Raw genomic sequence first — 14,515 nt, forward strand, 5'->3', positions numbered from 1 at the left:
TGACGTGCGAAAGAGAAAAAAAAAAAAAAAAAAAAAAAAAGACGCCGGGTCCAGGACTTGAACCACAATCAACTACATGGGAATCTAGCAACATAACCAAAACACCATCGACTGGTCCCTATTATTTTTTTTTTAATTTACTATAGGGCCATGTGTGCTCCCAGAGTTAGATAGGAGGGAAGGAAAGTGAGAAAGAAAGCTGTAAGGTCCAGGACTCAAACCACAGTCGGCCATGTGAGAAGCTAACACCTCATCCACCATGCCACCTGCTAGCCCCTGCCTGGAGTGTTTTACAAGCCACTGGGGCCAGCATTCAAAATGCACTGTTGACCATGTGGGACCTGGTTCATTTAACCACCATGCTATGGGGCTAGTCCTACAGTTTTTTCCATAATCTACATATTTTTTCTCTTGTTTTCTTTTTTAAAATTTTAAAATTTTATTTAACTTTTTATTTATTTATTTATTTATTTATTTAAATTTGATCAGAGAGAGAGACAGAGTGAAGAGAGAGAAAGTGAGAAAGCAAGCTGCCAGGTCCAGGACTTGAACCATGGTTAGCCATGCCCAGCTCCCTTAACCACCATGCCACCTGCCGGCCCTCTCTTATTTTCTTTTTTAAAAAATTTTTTGCTGGCCAGCATGTACACTCACTGGAGGAGAGAGACAGAGAGAGGGAAAATGAGAAAACAGCCCTTCTCCCCCATCATGGAACATGATCACATTGTATCCCTTCTCCTCCCTTTCTCCTTTCAGTTGGGATTTTGGGGCACGCACATGTGCTTGGCATGTTTTTCGAGCTTCAGGGATCAGAATTTGAACTGCAAGTCAACTCTGTGGGCTCCAGCCACCACAGCCACCATGCCACCAGCTTCTCAAAAGACGAACTTTTTGAAGGCCTCTCATATTTCAGAGCCTCTGGGAACCAAAACATTGTGTCTGCATACAGAGAACTGCCTTGAGCAAGGGAAGTCACTGCACCGTCCTCCAGCCTCCCACTTCCGGGCCCCTCAGCCAGATGACATTGTGAGTTGAACTTGAACATCCTGAACACTGTTTCACAAGACTTTTTTTTGGACAGACTTTAGTTTTCAGTGCATCCCTGTTTCCACGTGTCAGGTTCGGGTGAGAGCATGTTTCACTATGAACTCCAGATAAAGAATGGCAAAATCTTTCTGGCAGCCCCGCCTGGACATCTCAGCCTGAAGGATGTTCGGAGAGTTACTTAGACCAAAGGGAAAACCAAGGTGGCGGGCAAGGTGGAGCAGGCATGCTATTCAGTCCTGGCACCCCGAAAGGAAAAGGCCGCTGGCTCTGAGATACTCTGGTACGAAACAGCAGAAACAGCAGTCGATTTAGACACGTAGAAGAACAGGTGATGGGCAGGCCTCCTTGGGAAGGTGGCAGGAGGCACTGCAGGGTGTGAGCACTCAGTGAAGATGGTGGGTGGGCACGCGGCCGGGGGCTCACGCCCCCCCAGCGCAGCCGCGCCCCGGAACGGCCTGGCCGGCCGCCCCCCCACTGGGGGGGGGCACACGGCCCGGGGCTCACGCCCCCCCAGCGCAGCCAAGCGCCTCTCCCTGCCTCTCTCTGCCTCTCTGGCCCGGGATGGCCCGGAGGCCGAAAACAAGGTTGAAGAACTTGCAACTTAAGAAGATGATAGTTACCAGCCCTGCATTACCTCAGGGGAAAACAAGAACTACTCTGCCATTCTTAAGGAAGCCAGATACCCAAGGACAACTCACACTGCAGATCCCCACAACACCATTCCTGGTAACTACAAGATGACTGCTGTGCCGCATCAGCTGATAATTATCCCTGTGTACCAGAACTGCTTTCCTGAAACTGCATTCCCTGGAGACTCACCTACACTTGCGGATCTGCAGGAGACCCTCCCTTAATCCAACCCTGAGTGGAGTTTATGCTCCCTATTACCAAAAACTTTATGAGCTGATGGTTGGAACTTGTGGCCTCTCTCCCTTTACTTGTATGTATCACTTTTTCAGTAACTCTTCTGGAAGACAACTGTATATAGCAGGGATATTGTAATGGGAGAGTGAGACAAGGCAGTCGAATACCAGACAAAGGTAGCTTGAGAAACATGCCAGCAGTGTGTGCTCACGTTCTCAAAATCCCAAAAGGAGGGAGAGAGAGAGGAGAAGGGATTGTAGTGTGACCCTTCCCCTTGGGAGGTGCTTTCTCCTATCTCACTCTGTCTCCCTGTCTCTCTCTGGCAAATGCATATGCCCTTTTGCACAAACAAACAAACAAAAAAATCCTTCTTAGGAATAGTCTCCTTTTTATGATGTGCTTCCTTTTTGGGATTAGTCTTCATCTATTCATATGAATCAGACAGATACAGATTAATCACTAAAACTTCATTCTTCATTTCTTTCTTTTCATTATTATTTCAGTACCGCAAGTCTGACTTTGATTTCTCTTCAGTAAACTAAACAGAAAATTCTGCCTTCCTAGAGCTTGAAATCTAGAAGAGGTAGTTATGCTTAATTAAAGCACATAATTGATGTCAAAAGGAGGAAAAAATAAAGCCGGTTCAGGGAGTTAGGAAGTGATGAGAGGAGCAGCTATTTTATTGGTTAGTTATGGGAAGTTTGTTTGAGAAAGTGACATTTTAATAAAGACCTGAAAGATAGTCACATGACTGTCAGGGTAAAGGTGTTTAAGATTGAACAAAAAACATGAAGCCCTGAAATAAGGCTATGTCTGGCTTCTAACTGGTTCAAGGAATTGCAGAGGGGCCACTACGGCTCGAATAGAGTGAGCAAAAGGCAGGGAAGCAGGAATGGAAATGCATGGAAAAGACTTTGAATGATAAAGCGGGGAGATCGATGCCTCTGTATTGACTGACATGCATGGCATTCCCTTTTGAAAAAGCAATGGAAGTCAATGTAAAGTTATATGTAATCCAATGTAATATAAAGAAGATTATGATGATAATAAAAAAAAATAAAAAAAAAAAAAGATGGTGGGTGTGGGTGGCAGACGGACAAGGGCGGTTGCTGGGCACAGCGCACAGTGGCCTGACTCCACCAGCCCGTTCTTTTCCCCAAGCATACTGCCCCTAGGAACTGAAGGGGGACGTATTTGCTTGGTTAAGTTAAAATTAGTTCATGTTGGGACCAGCAGTTCGCGTAATGGCTATGTCTCTGGACTCCCATGTAGTTACTTGGTCCCAGGACACCTGACCAAGCTCCCCACAGTGCAGATCTCTGGGGTGGGCAGTAGCCACAGGACCTTGCATGGATCTCTTGGCCATTCTGAGCCTGTTTCTCCTGCCCTAAGTGGGGCGAGTTTAAGGCATTAGGGGGATGATGTGAGATACCGTTTGCAAAGCACCTCACATCACACCTGGTCCACAGCAAGTCCTTTACATAATTTCTCAACAAAAATGATGACATGCGACCAGCAGGTGGCATGATGGTTAAGGTGTTGGACTCCCACATGGCTGACCATGCTTCAAATCCTAGACATGGCAGCTTGCTTTCTGGCACACACATGTGCCCTAGAGCAAAATTTAAGAAATAATAATAAAGTTAAATTAAAAAACATAGTTATGTTCAATATGCTTCCTCATGACTTACAATGCAGACTCAGTGTACTTGTCCCTGGGGTTCCTTACCATGATGGACGTGCTAGCCAGCCAGCTCGGGTCTCTTCAGTCTTTACTATTTTGTGTGTGTGTGTCTCGTTCCCTCACAGATCTCTGTTCCATTTTATAGTCTACTAGAACCTTCACCAGTGGCACAGCGCGAGAAGGAAAGCTCACTGATAAACCATTCTGGTATGTGCTTTTTAGTTTAATTTGATTTATTTTAAATGTTATAGGGACCAGCAGTTAGCATAATGGCTATGTTACTGGACTCCCATGTAGTTGACCGTGGTCTAATCCTGGACCCTGTGGCTTAAACTCACGCCAGGCGCGTGTGCGTGCGTGCCCAAGATCCTGAGAGGAGAATGGAGGAGAAGGGATTGTGGCGTGGCCATCCCCTGTGGGGGGTGATTTCTCGCTTTCTGTCTCTCTGTCTCTTTCTGTCTTTTTAGTGAGCGCACATGCCCTATAGCAAAAGCCTCTCAAAAAAAATGTTATACTCATTTATTAAGTACTGTTTATTCATTTGTTTGTTGTGGTCTTTGGCTGCCAGGTCTGGGCCTTGAACTGCAGTTGACCATGTCATCATCCAGCGCCTCAACCACCAGGCCACCTGCCAGTCGCTAATTTATTTTATTTTTAATTTGCTATAGGATGTGTGTGCTCTCTGGATAAAGGTAGAGAGAGGGAAGAGAATGAAAAAGCACGGCACAGAAGCAAGGCCCACTCCGTACTCTTGGGATTTTGAGTACTCACACACACACACACCCCTAGTGTTTTTCTTTTTTTTCTTCTAGGTTTTTGCCTTAAGGCATGTGTACTTCCCAGAGAGAGACAGAGAGATAAGGAAAGTGAGAAATCACCCTCCGGAAGGGTTGGCCATGCCACAATCGATTCTCCATTCTCGTCTTGGGATCTTAGGCATGCACACACATGTCTCTGGCATGACTTTCAAGCTGCTAGGTCTGGGACGTGATTCCGCTGTTTTAACCTCCACACCATCTGGCTATCCCACTGATTTTATTTTAATTTAAAAATTTGTTTTGAATTATTTATTTTATTTTATTTACCTATTTTTAATTTTTTTTTTTGGAGAAGTTTTTGCTATAGGTTGTGTGCACTCACCAGAAAGACAGAGAGAGACAAAGAGATAGAAAGCGAGAAATCACCCCCCGGGGGCATGGCCACGCCGCAATCCCTTCTCCTCCATTCTCCTCTCGGGATCTTGGGCACGCACGCACACGCACCCGACATGAGTTTAAGCCACCAGGTCCGGGATTCGAACCTCGGTCGGCTACATGGAAGTTCAGCGACATAGCCATTATGCTAACTGCTGGTCCCTTTATTTACCTATTATTATTCTTCAATTTGACCAGAGAGAGACAGAGTGAAAGGGAGAGAGGGAGCACAAGAAAGCATACCACTAGGCCCAGGACTCAAATCACGGTCCGCCATGTGGGAGTCCAGTGCTTCAATCTCACCACCTACTGGCCCCAACCACTGCTTTTATTTATTTATTTATTTATTTATTTATTTATAGAGGCTTTTGCTACAGGGCGCATGCGCTTGCCAAAGAGACAGAGAGAGAGAAAGTGAGAAATTCCCCTCCCGGGGGATTGGCCACACAGCAGTCCTCTCTCATCCATTCTCCTCTCAGGATTTTGGGCATACACAGCATACCAGCGTGAATTTAAGCTACCGGGTCCAGGACTCGAACCGCGGTCAACTACATGAGTGTTCAGCAACATAGCCATTATGCCAACCGCTGGTTCCATCCAACCACTCCTTTTATTTTTGAAGCAGGTGGCTAAAATGATATCTGATTTATTAGATATCCATTGCCCCATGACCATAAAGAAGCCCAAACTGGGGCCAGCAGGCAGCATGGTGGTTAAGGTGCCTTACCTCATAGGGTCAACTTCTGGGTCAAGTCTCAGATGTGGTGGCTTGAAAAACATGCTGAGAGATCAGCAGATGGAGTAATGGTTACATCACTGGACTCCCACATTGTTTATTGCTGTTCGAGTCTTGGACCCAGTGGCTTAAACTCATGCTGGGCATGTGTGTTTGAGTGCCCAAGATCCGGAGAGGAGAATGGAGTAGAAGGGATTACAGCATGGCCATCCTCCCTGGGGGATGATTTCTCACTTTCTGTCTCTCTGTGTCTCCAGAGAGCATACGTACCCTATAACAAAATTCTCTCTTAAAAAAAAAGAAAAAGTAAAACATGCTGAGCATGCATGTGTGCATGCCCACAATCCCCAGAGGGGAATGAAAACGGAGCTGCAGCATGGCCATGTCCCCTCGGGGCAATTTCTCACTTTCCCTCTCTTTCTCTCTGGAGAGTACATATGCCATTAAATAAATAAATAAATAAGGCAAGCCCAAACTGTACTTTTGGGAAGTAAAATACCTTCTTCTCTGGCACCAGCAGTTGGTATAATGGCTATGTCGCTGGACTCCCATGTAGTCGACCACGGTTCGAGTCCTGGACTCGGTGGCTTAAATTCATGCCTGGTGTGTGTGTGTGTGTGTGTGTGTATAACCAAGATCCTGAGAGGAGAATGGAGGAGAAGGGATTGCGGCGTGGCCATCCCCCTGGGGGGGTGGTGATTTCTCACTTTCTGTCTCTCTGTCTCTCTGTTTCTCTGTTGAGTGCATGTGCCCTATGGCAAAAATAAAAACTCTCCAAAAAAATACCCTTCTCTAACCTCAATAACATTTAACCAGGAGGACACTTTGCTCAATGGTCTGGCGGGGACACAGGTATGAACTAAAGTTGGGGAGAATTCCCAGTCTCCTGCCTACCAGGTTAACTTGGCCCCCAAAATGGATGCGTTGAGCTTTGCCTTAGATACAAAGAGTTCTTAGTATCAGCAGATGGCATAATGGTTATGTTGCTGGACTCCCACATAGTCAACCGCAGTTCGAGACCTGGACCCAGCGGCTTAAAAGTCACATTGGGTGTGTGTGTATGTGTGTGCACACCCAAAATCCCAAGAAGAGAATGGAGGAGAAGGAATTGCAGCATGGCCATCCTCCCCGGGGGGTGATTTCTCACTTTCTCTCTGTCTTTCTCTGCCTCTTGGGTGAGCACATGTGCCCTATAGCAAAAATCTCACTTTCAAAAAAAAAATAGTTCTACTGTCATTATGGAGCTTTCTCACAGGACGTAATTACTTTTTAAAATGTTTCATTATCTCATGGATCTTCTCTCCAGGTCTTCCACAGTCTCAAAGTCTCAAAGTCTGACACTCCAAGCCCAATGCCGAATCCAGCCCAGGCTCTTACAAAGTCCGGGCCGGCTGGCCTCCCTCCCAGCGTCAGGGTCTTTCCCTGCAGGTCCCAGTGTGCACAGGGTGCTGCTGACTCATGCTGACTTGGGGACCTGCTAGGACCCTGGCTCTTCTGCTCTCCGGCCACCACAGCTGCCACCCCACAGAGCGCTCCACCCCTATCCTGGCCTCCCTGTGACGAGCCTCCCAGAGCTGCGTGGCTTTGCGGGCCCTGCCCGACCCGGCGCCCACCTGGAAGACATCGTTGGCACACTTGCGGCACAGGTTGTGTTGGCAGGGCAGGATCACCACCGGCTTGGAGAACATCTCCAGGCAGATGGGGCAGATGAGCTGCTTCTCCAGGTTGTCCATGCTGTGTGCATCCCCCAGCAGCGGCTTGAAACCCACTGTGAAGTTCATCCCTCAGCGATCGTGCCTGCCCTGGCCTCGGTCCCGGTCCTGGCCCCTCTCACTGCCTCTGGACCCTTCCTCGCTGACTCCGACTGGCCGCAGGCTCTTACGTTCCCTTCTGCTGCTCGCTCTTGAAATAGCTCTGCGGCTTCTCCTTCTGGGCCTCGGAGGTGGCTGCCTCAGAACTCTGCTGGTCTCTGCCCTTCCTCTGTACTCTGGCCAGGCACGTGCAGCTTCTCCGATCCCTCCCTCCCTGCAGAACTCTCCTTTTGTTCCCCAAACTCTTGCTTGCTCCCTCTGTGGCAGCACTGTTTGTCCCTTACTCCCCAGAGACAAGATTAACTTGACCGTGGGGGTGGGGAGACAAGGGGCATCTGTGTGACATTCCAGCTCCCGATTTAGCTCATGTAAGGCGAGCCACAGCTGTCACCGCGTGAGTGACCCTGACTCACTCAGACATGGGTGACTCCCTGGAGCAAGAGCAGGGCGGAGCGTCGCTGTTATGGTGACAGGTGAGCCAGGAAAGGTGTCAGTCTGTCACTTGTTGTCACTGGGAAGATTCCTGTGAGCCCCTGACCTCCATGCTGAGCCCTGACTCCCAGGCTCCGGCTTGGGGCCTTCTTCCAAGACTGACGCAGAATCTAAGTCAGCCCGGGTAATCACACACGGCTCAGGATGGAGCAAGTATCCTGCCAGTCAGTGACAGCTTCCTCAAGACCATGCGCTTTAGACCAGAGGCACCGGAGACTGGAGGGATGGCCTCTCGTCCAGTACCTCTGCCCGGTTCTGTTCTCATCCAGCCCTTTCTTGTCACCCTAGGGAAAGGCGTTCTAGAGGCCGGCTATGGCTGCTGGGCCAGGGCCGAGAGCCTCCTTGAGAAGTGTGGGGTTCTGGTTCCTGAACAACCTCCCTGGAGCCACTCCAGAGGACTTTGAGTTTATTAGGAAACTGGGAGAAGCCGAGCTGGGCAGAAAGGACCTGAATGTCAGGCACCTATTTTGGGCGCCCGGGGAATGGTCTCGGGGGAAATTTGAGAGCAATGACAAAGTCATAATCACAAGGCCCTGGAGGCGCCTGTCCTAACTCCAGCTGCCCTGAACTCCCACTCTCCAAGCCAGCTCCTCCCGGCCTTAGCACTGGCTTTATCTCCTCTAGGCCTTCCCCTCCTGACCTGAGGACTGGCTTTATCTCCTCTAGGCCTTCCCCTCCACCCCAGGCCCGATTTGTCTTTGGGGGGCTCCATATATACGACACGCGACATACACGCTGGGGCTGAACAAAAGCCCTTTTATTTACTGACATTCCTGAGCCCTTCTCCCAGTCAGGGGAGAGACGTCTGAGGAGGTAGCGGGCTCTGACCCTGGGCGGGTGGGAAAGACACGGTGTGGAGACGAGGCCGCAATGAACACTCCTCACCCATCACGCGTTCCATGCCCCGTTATAGAAGGAAACGCAGGGCGATCAGCCTTTGTGGGATGTGGGGGAAGGATGGAGGCAGGCGGACACCGACGTGTGAACTTCTGTCATGGACCAAGGCCATGAGGGCTGTGCTGCTAGCTGGAGTCAGAGAGCCCAGAGCGAGCTGACACCCCGAGCCTCAGCGTGCTCAGGTCTGAGCTGACTCCAGGCGGCATGGAGCGAGGCTGGCAATGAGAAGGGCATCGACACCAGGTGGGGGCCTCAGAAAGGGGTCTTAGCTGAGGAACGGGGCTGACACTGGTTCTCGGTGCACAGAGGTAAAACGGAGGGTCGAATGGTGCGGCAGCTTCAGGGACAGGATCCAGCCTGCCCAGGACCTTGGTGGCAATAACAAGCGTCTCAGGGCCCCGACCAGCTGACATCGGCTCCAATACCAAGGCAGGCACGAGAAAAAGAATGCTCAGGAAAAGTCTGCCGCCCACGCCCGCGGCCCCCCACACGGGGGTCGCTGACGTGAAAACGGACTGGGACTAAAGACAAGAGCAGCTGGGCCACCCCGTATGGCCAGTCAGAGGTGCCACCAAGGTATCCGAGCGGGGAGGGTGTCAGTGCCTCTGAGTTTGGGATCCTTACAAGGTTCAAGTCAGGGTCAGTGCCAGGACAGGGCTACTTGCTCGTCTTCAATGGGTCCAGAGAACTGGGCAGCGGAAGGCACCCTCGCTGGGTCAGCACCTAGTGGGTAAAGTTGGCAGTCTACTTGCTCGTCTTCAACGGGTCCAGAGAACTGGGTCAGCACCTAGTGGGTAAAGTTGGCAGCTCATTAACCAGAAGGAATAATCACCGAGAATTTAAAGCAAAACCCCTGTATCTGAGATGTAAACTTTCCATTAATAATTCACCGCAATGAGAATTTAAAGCAAAACCCCTATACCTGAGGATGTAAACTTTCCATTAATAATTCACCGCAAGTTAGCTTACATGCTTTTTTTTTTTTTCTAGAGGGTGCGTGCATGTGCCAGAGAGAGACAGGGTGGGAGAGGAGAAAGCGCCCCCCCAATGGAATGATCACTCCACAATCTCTTCTCCGTTTCTTTCTCCTTTTTGGGATTTTTTTGTCACACATGCACAAGTGCCCAGTGTGTTTCTCAGGCTGCTAGATGTGGGACTCGAACTGTGGGGTGGCTTTGTGAGATCTGGTTGTCTTAACCACTAGGCCATAGAGCAGCCTGCTTTTCTTACCCTGTAATTATTACTTTTTCCATTTTAAAATTTTATTCTTTAAGTTTTATTTATTTGTCTAGAATTTTTTAAAAAGAATTATTTTATTTAACTTTATTTATTTTAATTTGACCAGAGAGGGACAGAGTGAGTGAGAAAGAGAGAGAGGGAAAGAAAAAGCAAGCCGCCAGGTCCAGGACTTGAACTGTGGTTGGTCATATGGGAGTCCAGCACCCTTAACCACCATGCCACCTGCTGGCCCTGAGAGATTTTTGCTATATAGTGTGTGCACTTGTCACAGAGACAGACAGAAAGCGAGAACTCATCCCCCATGGGGTATGGCCATGCTGCAATCCCTTCTCCCCCATTCTACTCTTGCTATCTTGGGCACCCACACACACATCCAGTGAGTTTTAAGCCACTGCATCCAGGACTTGAACCGCAGCTGACTACGTGAAAGTTCAGTGACATAACCATTATGCCATCTGCTGGTCCCTAATTTTATTTATTTATTTATTTAGAGGTTTTTGCTATTGGGCGCATGCGCTAGCCGGAAAGACAGAGCAAGACAGAGAGACCCCCCAGTGGGGATGGCCATGCCGCAATCCCTTCTCCTCCATTCTCCTCTCGGGATCTTGGGCACGGACGCACACGCGCCCAGCGTGAGTTTAAGCCACCGGGTCCGGGACGCAAACCACGGTCGACTACATGGGAGTCCAGCAACATAGCCATTACGCTAACTGCTGGTCCTCCTAATTTTTAAAAAATTTACATTTAATCACTATACATCATTATGGTGTACAACATAGCTTTTTCCAGCTTATCCTTTAATTATTACCACCTTTCAGTTTACATACCTCACTCTTCATTTTTTTAATCATCACTTTCATCTTCTTTTCTAAAATAAGCTTTGCCTCCTGAAATGAAATTACATACACGTTTACACATATAAACACTTCATAACCATTGTTTTTGACTAGTGATGTGGTGTTACCCTGCAGCTACTCATTAGAATCACTAGGTGGCAGTGGTGTGAGCGTTAGCGGACCTACCATTTCAGTTTAACTATGTTGGGTAGAACAATCTCAGATGCTTCATCTTCCTCGGGAGCAGAAGCCATCAGCTGCATCCTCACACCTGTTTACAACTACTGCCTTCTCCAGGCATGGGCTCCTCAGCTCCTCAGTGACATAACCTCAGGAGAGGCCAGCGACTGCGCTTCAGCTGTCAGTCTGCGGCATGCGCCTTCAGGAAAAGAGCCACACCCTTATTTTCTTTCCCCGTGCCCCAGTGCAGACTTGATACTGCCGTGTGTAGGGATTAACTTTGTGTTTTCACAGGCCCTTCCTACTCTCAGCCATTTCTCTCCTTAATCCAGATCTTATCTCAGCTCCTGCCTGTTTCTCACCAGACCGCTGAGGCTGATTCTGGACATCCTGTTGATATCTTCTATTAAAATCGTCAGGTGGCGGTTTAAGTGCTCCGCAGCAGAAACAGCAGCAGCAACAGCAGCAGCAGCACGTGAGCACTGCGCATAGGATGACGAGTGTCTGAAAGGTAGGACAGAGTGGTCTTAGTCCAGCAGGTCTTCCCTATGACCATTCAAGTCCTCAAAGCAGCCAGAAGAAGAGACAAAAGACGTCTCTGTCCAGGACCAGCAGGTGGCAGAGTGGTTAAGGTGTTGAACTCCCACGTGACCAATCACTGTTCAAGTCCTGGACCTGGTGGCTTGAAACTCACACCGGGCGAGTGTGTGTGTGTGCCCGAAATCCTGAGAGGAGAATAGAGGAAAAGAGATTGCAGCATGGCCGTCCCCCCTGGGGGGTGATTTTTCACTTTCTCTCTGTCCCTGCAAGCACACACACCCTAGAGCAAAACTCTCTCTAACATGGCTAAAACCGCCCCTAAAAAAAAAAACGAAGTGGGACCACCAGATGGCGTAGCAGTTACATTGCTGGATTCCCACATGGCTGACTGTGTTTTGAGACCTGCACCCAGTGGCTTAAAAAATCAAACTGTGTGTGTGTGCCTGCCCAAGATCCAGGAGAGAAGGAAAGAGAGGGGATTGCGTGCGGTGTGGTCATCCCCCCTGAGGGGTGATTTCTCACTTTCCCTGTCTCTCTGGTGAGCACACATGCCCTAAGGCAAAACCTTTTTTTTGTTAAGAGACATTTTTTCTATAGGGTGTGTGTGCTTGCCATAGAGACAGAGACAGACAGAGAAACAGAAGTGAAAAATCATTCTCCAGGAAGATGGCCACACCACAATCCCTTCTCCTCCATTCACCTCTTGGGATTTTGGGCACGCACATGCACCCAGTGTGAGTTTCAAGCTGCTGTATCCAGGAATCAAACCTCCATTGACCATGTGGAAGTCCAGCAATGTAACCATTATGCCATGTGCTGGCCCCTGGCAAAAACCTCTTAAAATAAACAAACAAACAAAAAGTCTGCCTTAGGAAAAAAGCTCTCCTTTTAAAAAAAAAAAAAAAGAATTTTTACAAAGAATTACTTTTTTCTTTTTTTTTTGAGAGGTGTTTGCTATAGGGCATGTGCACTCGCCAAAAAGACAGAGACAGAGAGACAAAAAGCAAGAAATCAACCCCAGGGGGGATGGCCACGTTGCAATCCCTTCTCCATTTTCTTCCTGGGATCTTGGGCACGCACATACATGCATCAGGCGTGAGTCTAAGACACCAGGTCTGGGACGCAAATCACGGTCAACTACATGGGAGTCCAGTGACGTAGCCATTATGCCATCTTCTAGTCCCTAAAAAGAATTATTTTTTAAATTTAATTATATTATTATTATTTCACTTGACCAGCGATAGAGAGGGAAAGTGAGAAAGCAAGCTGCCAGTCTGGGACTTGAGTCACCGTCAGCCATGTGGGAGCGTCTTAACCACCATACCTGCTGACCCCTCACCCCTCCTTTTTGATTTTGAAGGGATTAGGAAAAATTGTGTACCTTGAACCAACAACTATGCACCATAAAATAGTATCTGACTCCTTCTTCACCAAAGTGATCATAGAGATATATTCCCAATGAACCATGTCGGTCATAGATTCTCCGCTTCTTAGGGTCACTCAGTACAGAATGGGCTGTGTTGATCTCTTTGAATATTTCTGCTGCTTGAGCATCTCCTGGATTCTTGTCGGGATGATACTTCAAGGCCAGTCTCCTACCCAAGTAATACCCAAAAAGCGGGTGGGAAGGAGATAGGGGACGACTGAGAAGGGAGGATTAGGATGAATGACAGGGACAGGTCTCTAGATAACGCAGAAGGAATGCATGAGATGTGGTATGAAGCATGGGGTGTGAAGCAAGGTCTAAATTCCTCCCCATGCCACACTGAAGGGAGTGATGGCCCCATCTGATCCCAAAGCGAAGGCTTGTTGGAATTTTAAAATGGGTCTGAAAGCGATGTAGAAAGGAGGGAAACTTCCCTGAGGAAAGGGAAAGGGCCGAAGTCTGAACCTGTAGGACTTCTTGACGTCTTCAGGTGAGGCACCCTTCTTAAGCTCCAGCACTGCGTAGAGGCTCGTCCCACTTTTGGACAGCCGGCGGGCTGCTTCGTCCACGTGAGTCATGATCTGGGCCAGGGGAGAAGCAGCATTGGTGAGCACTTGTGCAGTGCACTTCTGCACCGGGAACTGAACTTTCAGGGACCAGGAACTCATTGCCCGTAGGGCCTAGTTAGATAAAGGACCACAAAAGGACAAGACTAAGATAACAGTGAGAGGGGCCAGCAGGTGACATGGAGGATAAGGTGCTAGATTCCCACGTGGTCAACCACGATTTGAATCCCCGGCCTTTCTCACTTTCTCTCTCTCTCTCCCCTTCTGGTCAGACTAATAATAATAATAATTAAAATTAAATAATTATTTAAATAAATTAAATAATAGTGAGAGGCTCTGTGACTAGCAGGAGAATGCATGTGGCCAGAAAGGCATTTGACTTCAAAAATTTTGTTTTGGCCAGAGAGATTTTTGCTATAGGACACATGTACTCGCTGGAGAGACAGAGACAGAGACAGAAGGGGAGAAATCACCCCCAGGGGACCGGCGTGAGTTTTAAGCCACAGGATCCAGGACTCAGACCGCAGTAGACTACATGGGAGTACAGCGTTGTAACCATTACACCACCTGCTGGTCGTTTGACTTCAAAGTTTAAGAGGACACATTTCTCAGTATCCTCCAGCTGCACAGACCTCCAGACACCCCTCATCCTGGAGAGAGGTAAGCAAAAAGAAGTCTAAACCAGAGGAGTTTGCTTTTGTTCTGTGCTTCTGTAACCTTAAGACAACAGCCCTAGGCCAGTGCAAGCTCCCTGCTGAGTTGAAAAGACCAGGGCACTCCAGGCCCTGAACAGATTGGGTTAACAGTCAGGGAAATTCACAATTACCTGGGGAGAAACAATTCAGCAGACTGTGTGCTGCCTACGGGAAGTCAAGAGCCAGGCCAGAGGCGGCGCTTGCAGGTAGTCCAGGGACACGTCCCTCCAGACCCCCCGCCCCCCCACACGCAACCTGCCTCTGCCCTTCTGAGTCTGGGCTGGGGGGAGAACAGAGGATGAGTCAGGA

At 48.8% G+C, this 14,515-nt stretch overlaps 2 protein-coding genes across 2 annotated transcripts in view; both read right to left on the reverse strand.

Moving 5' to 3' along the window:
• TRIM54 (tripartite motif containing 54) overlaps positions 1 to 7,640 on the reverse strand; it is a 28,785-nt gene extending 21,145 nt beyond the window's left edge. The window contains exon 1 of the mRNA XM_006162158.2: positions 7,138 to 7,640. Coding sequence (XP_006162220.1) covers positions 7,138 to 7,305 — 168 coding nt within the window. The 5' untranslated portion in view covers positions 7,306 to 7,640. The remainder of the gene's footprint in view (positions 1 to 7,137) is intronic.
• A 1,724-nt stretch (positions 7,641 to 9,364) lies between these two features.
• Positions 9,365 to 14,515, reverse strand: part of DNAJC5G (DnaJ heat shock protein family (Hsp40) member C5 gamma) — a 24,323-nt gene continuing 19,172 nt past the window's right edge. Inside the window, exons 2-6 of the mRNA XM_014593094.1 lie at positions 13,411 to 13,526; positions 12,901 to 13,114; positions 11,342 to 11,483; positions 10,819 to 10,850; positions 9,365 to 9,511 (exon numbers count right to left, since the gene is read on the reverse strand). Of these exons, the coding sequence (XP_014448580.1) occupies positions 9,365 to 9,511; positions 10,819 to 10,850; positions 11,342 to 11,483; positions 12,901 to 13,114; positions 13,411 to 13,523 (648 nt within the window). The 5' untranslated portion in view covers positions 13,524 to 13,526. The remainder of the gene's footprint in view (positions 9,512 to 10,818; positions 10,851 to 11,341; positions 11,484 to 12,900; positions 13,115 to 13,410; positions 13,527 to 14,515) is intronic.

This window comes from Tupaia chinensis, unplaced genomic scaffold (genome assembly GCF_000334495.1).
Source record: "Tupaia chinensis unplaced genomic scaffold, TupChi_1.0 Scaffold139757_1, whole genome shotgun sequence".
In the NCBI taxonomy this organism is placed as follows: domain Eukaryota; kingdom Metazoa; phylum Chordata; class Mammalia; order Scandentia; family Tupaiidae; genus Tupaia; species Tupaia belangeri.